This window comes from Carassius gibelio, chromosome B23 (genome assembly GCF_023724105.1).
Source record: "Carassius gibelio isolate Cgi1373 ecotype wild population from Czech Republic chromosome B23, carGib1.2-hapl.c, whole genome shotgun sequence".
Taxonomy (NCBI): domain Eukaryota; kingdom Metazoa; phylum Chordata; class Actinopteri; order Cypriniformes; family Cyprinidae; genus Carassius; species Carassius gibelio.
In genome coordinates, this window is record NC_068418.1 from 23,045,403 (window position 1) to 23,052,210 (window position 6,808).

The window sequence follows — 6,808 nt, forward strand, 5'->3', positions numbered from 1 at the left end:
CTGATTGACATCTGACATGTCAGGGACTAAAAAAATAATATTGTGGGTTTTATTTAACTAATATAATTTTTTATATATTTTTTTTACAAAAGTAAAGAGACCTTAGACAATCACACAAAATGTTTTTTTTAGCTTCAGTCTTACAAATGTGAAAATGTGAAAACTAATGTTACATTAGTTCATCATTAAAGTTATGAGGGACACATGAACAGTAGGTAGATGTTTGTTTTAGAAGTTCTGTGTAAAATCCTTTTTAAACCAATTCCATTTTGTCCATTACAGGGTTGAGAAAAAGAGGTGTCTAAATCTGAAAAAAAGGAACTGAAATTAGTCTTTATTGTCTTAGTTGGGAAAATATGATTTGGATGATTTTGGAAGTTTGCTAATGATGTGGGGACTTTAGAAAATGAATATGAAGTTGAAATAAATTGAAATGTTACCAAATCCCAGGAATGACCCACATACACTCTTACAAATAAAGGTGCTTCACGATGCCAGAAGAACCTTTTTGTGTAAATGGTTCCATAAAGCACCTTTAACATCTGAAGGACTTTCTTTTTCACTAAAGGTTCTTTGTGGCGAAATACGGTTATACAGATTTTAAAAAGGTAAGAAAGGGATAATTCTTTAAAGAACCTTTGACTGGATGGTTCTTTGTGGAACCAAAAATGGCTCTTCTATGGCATCGCTGTGAAGAACCTTTTTTAGCACCTTTAGTTTTAAGAGTGTATACATGCATGGACGGAACGATGAAATAAATATTGTGAATGAATATTGTCCCTTCCATAGTTTTCTGTCAAGTTTGACCAGAATTACTAGATAGACTATAGTTATGTCATAAACATTTGCTAAAATCCATTGTTGGTTTAATGATGTGCTGAACTGTTGAGATCTGGGTGTTTTGGGGTCATTTTGATTTAATTGGTCAGATTAAAGGCTATTTCTCCTTATTTTCTCATACGCCTTCTGGGTGCAGCATAGCAGTCCGGTTGGGGATGGTGAACAATTATCATGACATACTTGACGATGCCTTCTATACTATAGTTGATAAATCCAAATGTACGTACTCATTTAAAGTTATAAAATCAGATTCCTTGCTTCAACTTCCACTTCCACTTCCACTTCCACTTGTCTAATCACTTTGTTACAAGTAGCAAAGTTTCTTCAAAAGGTAGCAAAGTTTCTTCAAAAGTATGTAAAAGAAATGATCTTTGGCATTGTATAAGATGCATAAATCATTGTGCTACTCACTGCTCACTTAATAGAACAAAATCAAATAAAAAAACAGGGTCATTAATAAATATATAGACATACTTTGCTTATAGAATGTTTCTGATACAGGATCTCTGAGAGAATATTAATATACGGTATACTGCTTAAAAGTATAATTCAAGATATAAAATTAAAGTGTGTGTATATATATACATATACAAATACATACATATAAATGCATATACCTACATATATATATATAAATATATATATATATATATATATATATATATATATATATATATATATATATATATATATATATATATATATATATATATACACACATATATATACATATACTTACATATACAAATATATATATATATATATATATATATATATATACATATACACACATATATATTAAGTTTTAAGTACTATTTTAGTACTATTTTCATCATCTCGGTGTATTCAGTGTAGACAGTATCACACATATTTTAATGGATTATCATGTCTTTAGTCATGTTGTGTCTCACTGCTAATGTCCAGTGGAGACAAGGTGTTAGTCTGAAAATGACTCTGCCTTAAATGTAAAGCTTCAGAACAATTCAACTAAGATGTTCACTTGTCCCATTAATTAATAAAAATGAACATGACTCAGAATCCTTTTATCCTTTCCTTAAGAGGACAATTGCTCTCACTCTTCAGCTCCGTATGAGCTGTGGATGGGGTGGAGAAGGAGATGTAGTATAAATATCCCGTCTGCTGTGGAGACAAACACCACAGGTTCACTTGCTGCAGCACTTCAAGTTTTCAGGTCAATTTCTCTTGAACAGACAAGGACTAAAATCATGTAAGTAATCATCTCGGACATTGTATGCAACTAATTATGAATTGCTATTAGAAAGCTGACATCTGGAATTTAGAGTTGGTTAAAAACATGGTTTATTATTTCTGAAGACATTCCTTTTCTGGTATGAATATTCAGTTTGTGTATAGTTACAGATTTTGGCCTTTTTGGAACAGCCTTATGTTGTCAAGAAACCAAACTTAAAAGAAACTGGAGATCTGATTTCTAAGAGATTTCTTATTTATGAATTAACATCAATCTACTGACACATTACAAATGACACTCATGTCTCTCTCTTTTTCTTTTTCTTTTTCTTTTTCCCCAGCATGCCTTTTGTATACAATCCAGACAAAAATCTCTGCACCGTTGGTCGTTTCCCAACCATTAAACTGCAGGAGGATGACTGTAGGAAAGCAGCATGCTACACACAGGTTTACAACAACCCTTGTGTCCACCCTTGCTCTAAACCTTATTTAAACCCTTTGGCAAACCCTTGCAATATCCCTTATGCTTACCCATATGTTAACCCTTGTGTTAACCCATGCATCAACCCCTGTGTTAACCCTTGTGCTGCTCCATACCCCAACTCTTGCGGTTTTGTTACTCCATGCCGTGATTATGAGACAAAGGAAGTTGTCAAGGAATGTGTCAAGGAGGATTGTACAAGCAAGCGAGTCTGTGGGGTCGAGGGTAAGGGTTTTTTTTTATCTTTGTCCTCTAATAAATGATGGGAATTATCCTTATTCATAATAACTCAGTGAATGATCTGTTTAATAATTAATTACTCGATTTCTGCTTTTTTCATTTTCGCAGATGCTGTCCTCCGGGTGAGTAAAGTTGACCTTCTCAAATGCAAGACTGGACAGAATCGTCAGGAGCATCACACACATTGTTTCCTTGATGACCATCTCATCGTCCGCAGAGGACAGTGTTTCAATATGTGGGTTGATCTTTGCCGTCCTTTCAATCCCAGTTGTGACAAGCTTCACCTGGAGCTCAAACTAGGTTAGTTATGACCAACAGCATGTGGAAGCATGCCAAGAAATAACATGAACCGGAAGATGACGTGAGGAGCTGAACCAGCATTGCTACCATTATTGAAATCTTTTGTTCTTCTGTGTGTTTTAACAGGTCACATCCCATCCATCCGGGACGGCACTTATGTGATCGTTCCAATAGTGGAAGAATTCAAGAAAGACTGCTGGGGGGCAAAGATTGTGGAACAAGGACAAAACCGAATCAAACTGTGTGTGCACTCTGTTCCGACTGCTTGTGTTGGACGATACCAGCTCAGCATCGTGACACACTGTCCAGGAGGAAGATTCACTTTACCATATGTTCCTGAAAATGATATTTACATGCTGTTCAACCCCTGGTGTAAAGGTAAAACCTAAATATGAACATGTAATAGGAGGAGTAAAGTGAGCACTTTTAACCTGTTAACTGTCACTCACGTTTTTGAAGATAGACTTGAATGTGCATGATACAAACCTAAATTTTTATAATTCATGACTGAAAACATTTTGTAACATGATTTTGATGTGCCATTTACATGGTAATGCAATGTCTGATTTTAAAATGGGTTTTAAAGGATGAATTTTGAGATTTTATGTTTTCAAGTGATATATAACTTCTGATGATTTCTAAAATGTGATAGAGAAAAAGGCAACGAGGAAGTCTTTTTTTTAAACAAAGGTCAAAGCTCCTTTTTTAATGTAGATTTTTGAGGGTGCACTCTTGTCATAAATTGATCTATTACTTTTCCTACATAATTCTTAACAAAAAATATTGGTATAATATATATTTGGGAGTCTTAGACCTTTCCAACGATATATAGTTTGTCAAGATTAGATTAAATTTGATTGTAATATAGTATAGTCAACGTAGGCGTCCCGAATACGGGACGGGGTGACATTTAACAGGTTAAAACCTAATGAAGCTTTTCAATTTAAAGTCCAATGTTCTCTTTATCAGATGACTGTGTGTACCTGAGTGATGAGGCGGAGAGAGCTGAGTATGTGCTGAATGACATGGGAAGAATCTACTATGGAACTAAGCAGCAGATTGGCTGCAGAACATGGAACTTTGGTCAAGTAAGAGTCAAAAATGTATAAATATATTACAACAAGTGCATAAAATAGCATGAAGGTTGAATAACAATATCTAATTTCCTTCCTCTCTGATCTGGGAATCTTAGTTTGAGGAAGGAATCTTGTCTGCGTGTATGTACGTGTTGGAGAAGAGCTGTACACCGTGCTCAGGATGGGGAAACCCCGTTAACATTTCCAGAGTGGTGTCTGACATGGTGAGTCTTCATTTTCTTCAGTACCCTGATTTCATCTATGAAAGCCCGGCACAATGGTCTAATTTGTTCTCTTCTGAAGTCAGTACTTCTATTATATTTTCAATTACCTTGTCAGGTTATTGCCAACAAAGACTGTGGTGTTCTGGTGGGTAACTGGTCAAACTGCTATGGAGATGGCACTGCTCCGACGTCCTGGTGCAGCAGCAGTGCCATCCTGAAACAATACCACAAATGTGGAGGAATACCTGTTAAATATGGACAGAGCTTGGCCTTCGCTGGAGTCACCAACACACGTAAGAGTTCCTGCAGACTGGACCAGGAGAAAAGGTTTGAGAAAGTGATTATAGATGTAATGCATCTATTTCTCCTCTCTTTCTCGTAGTGTTGAGGTGTTTGGGTATTCCTGCTCGTCCGGTCTCAAACTTCAGTTCTGCTCATGACACTGATGTTTGTTTGACATCTGACGTCTATTTGGATGAGAAATTCCAACTGATCGATCACATGAACCGTGATTCAATCTGGTAAGTGTAATTGCCATTTGTGATGTCCTAAAGAGTTCTCAATGTGCATGAAGTGTTTCTATTTCTTTCTTCTTGTCTTCCATGTAGGAACTACCACGTGTGGAATGAGGCCTGGATGACTCGACCGGATCTGCCGTCTGGTTTCGGAGGTTGGCAGGTGGTTGATTCCACTCCTCAACTGACCAGCCAGGGCTTCTTCCGCTGTGGCCCAACCTCTGTTGCTGCGATCCGCAGTGGACAAGTCTTCCTGAAGCATGATGTGCCCTTCCTTTTCACTGAAGTGCGTTAATTCCTTGAATTTACCTTTGTGTCATACAAAAATGATATGATGCTTATGATGCTTGTTTGTCTCTATGTGTTCTAGGTGAATAATGATAAAGTTTACTGGCAGAGAAAATGTGATGGTACATTTGGTGTTGTCCATGTTGAGAAGGATGTAGTAGGTCACTGCATCAGCACCAAGGCTGTCGGCTCAGATCAACGTGTGGATATCACAAATCTCTACAAACACCCACTCGGTAAAAAAACACATGCGTTTCTATCTATTCCAACACTCAACACTTTGAACCATGGTGCTTATACTAATGATGAACGTTGGTGTTTTTCCTGAGTTTCATCCCTCTCTAAACGTTCCTTTTACTTTCCTTGATCAGATTCTTCTGAGAAGTGTACTGCTTTGGAAACAGCTCTTCGTCATGGCTTGAGAAGATGCACATACCCACTGCCATGTGCTGAGGATGTTGTCTGTGAAGTCAACCTAAAAGGGGATGGATCATGTGTGGGCAAAGATGCTGTGCTTTGCATCAATCTAAAAAACAAGTGCAGCTCACCTCGTAGCGTCACCCTCTACAGCCAGGCTGCAGCCACGTACTACACCGGAGTCAGGAAGACCTTCCTGAAGAGAGACCACACATGCATTGAGCTCAAGCCCTCTGAATGTGAGAAATCATTAAATCTGAAATCAAAGATTTGCAATACATGAGTCTACACAGTTGGTATAATGCAGCTTATGGGTAAAGAGACGTATTCATTCAATATTTGTCACTTTTCCCCACAATAGGCAGACCTCTGGAATGGACCCTGAGTTATGACGAGTATAAGGAACACCTGGTGGATCACGCCTCACTGATGCTCAACCTCTTCGGACACGTGGCTCAGACGAAGCAGGTTCTGGCCACCCAGTACAACTTCAGACTGCGTACACCTGATCTTGTTATTGCTGTGAGTTTAAATTTAGTGTTCAACTGATAAATCTTTTGATTGTTTGAAATCATTTCATGCTGATGTGTGTCTTGTATGTGGTTCTTCTCAGGCTGTATGTGACGCCGTCGTGGGTCAAGAAGTGCCAGTCAAAATCACTTTCCAGAATCCGCTGCCTTGTGTCCTGAAGAACACTGTATTCCGCTTTGTGGGTCTTGGACTGCAGCATGCCAGAGTTGTTAACTATGGGTAAAATTAATTTAATTATTTTTAATTAAATAATAAATGTCGCATTATGTTTAATTTTCACTTAATTGTATAAATTATGATTGCTAAACTCAAACAGTGATTATTTAATCAAAAAAGGTCAATGCAATAAGCACAGTAGTGTTAAATAATCATTCTTTCTTTCACAGTGACATTGCAGGGCATGCCACAGTGTGCCTGACGGAGAAGTTTATTCCCAAGTGTCACGGCTCACACAAACTTCTGGCATCTTTTGATTGTCCTCAGCTCACTCAGGTGCATGGATTGGCCAACATTGTTGTCAAACAGCACTGTTAAACCAATCAAATTGCCAGAACAGAGGAAACGTCATGGCTCCATTGAACAGAAAGTGCTCACATTATATTGATTCTTTCTAAAATAAATAAACTTCTTACGGTGCATTTAGTCATTATGTAGGACAAGTGCACTTATTCTTTTTGCAAGACAGTC

The 6,808-nt window shown here is 37.5% G+C and overlaps 1 protein-coding gene across 1 annotated transcript; it reads left to right on the forward strand.

Annotated features, from left to right (window-relative positions):
• The first annotated feature begins 2,129 nt into the window (after positions 1-2,129).
• On the forward strand, positions 2,130-6,655 carry LOC128012051 (protein-glutamine gamma-glutamyltransferase K-like). The gene is made up of 13 exons (XM_052594971.1): positions 2,130-2,755; positions 2,879-3,070; positions 3,197-3,448; positions 4,040-4,158; positions 4,263-4,370; positions 4,486-4,663; positions 4,753-4,891; positions 4,979-5,171; positions 5,256-5,409; positions 5,545-5,829; positions 5,952-6,112; positions 6,204-6,340; positions 6,508-6,655. The coding sequence occupies exons 1-13, from the start codon at positions 2,392-2,394 to the stop codon at positions 6,653-6,655; spliced, it is 2,430 nt and encodes an 809-aa protein (XP_052450931.1). The 5' UTR covers positions 2,130-2,391.
• The last annotated feature ends 153 nt before the right edge of the window (positions 6,656-6,808 follow it).

What these genes read in the sequence shown, in the direction of transcription:
- LOC128012051 (XM_052594971.1), top strand. Translation starts at nt 2,392, where the DNA reads ATGCCTTTTGTATACAATCCAGACAAAAATCTCTGCACCGTTGGTCGT. An exon ending in CCAGAGTGGTGTCTGACATG is followed by an intron (nt 4,371 to 4,485) that starts GTGAGTCTTCAT and finishes TTACCTTGTCAG; the next exon opens with GTTATTGCCAACAAAGACTG. An exon ending in TCTCTACAAACACCCACTCG is followed by an intron (nt 5,410 to 5,544) that starts GTAAAAAAACAC and finishes TTCCTTGATCAG; the next exon opens with ATTCTTCTGAGAAGTGTACT.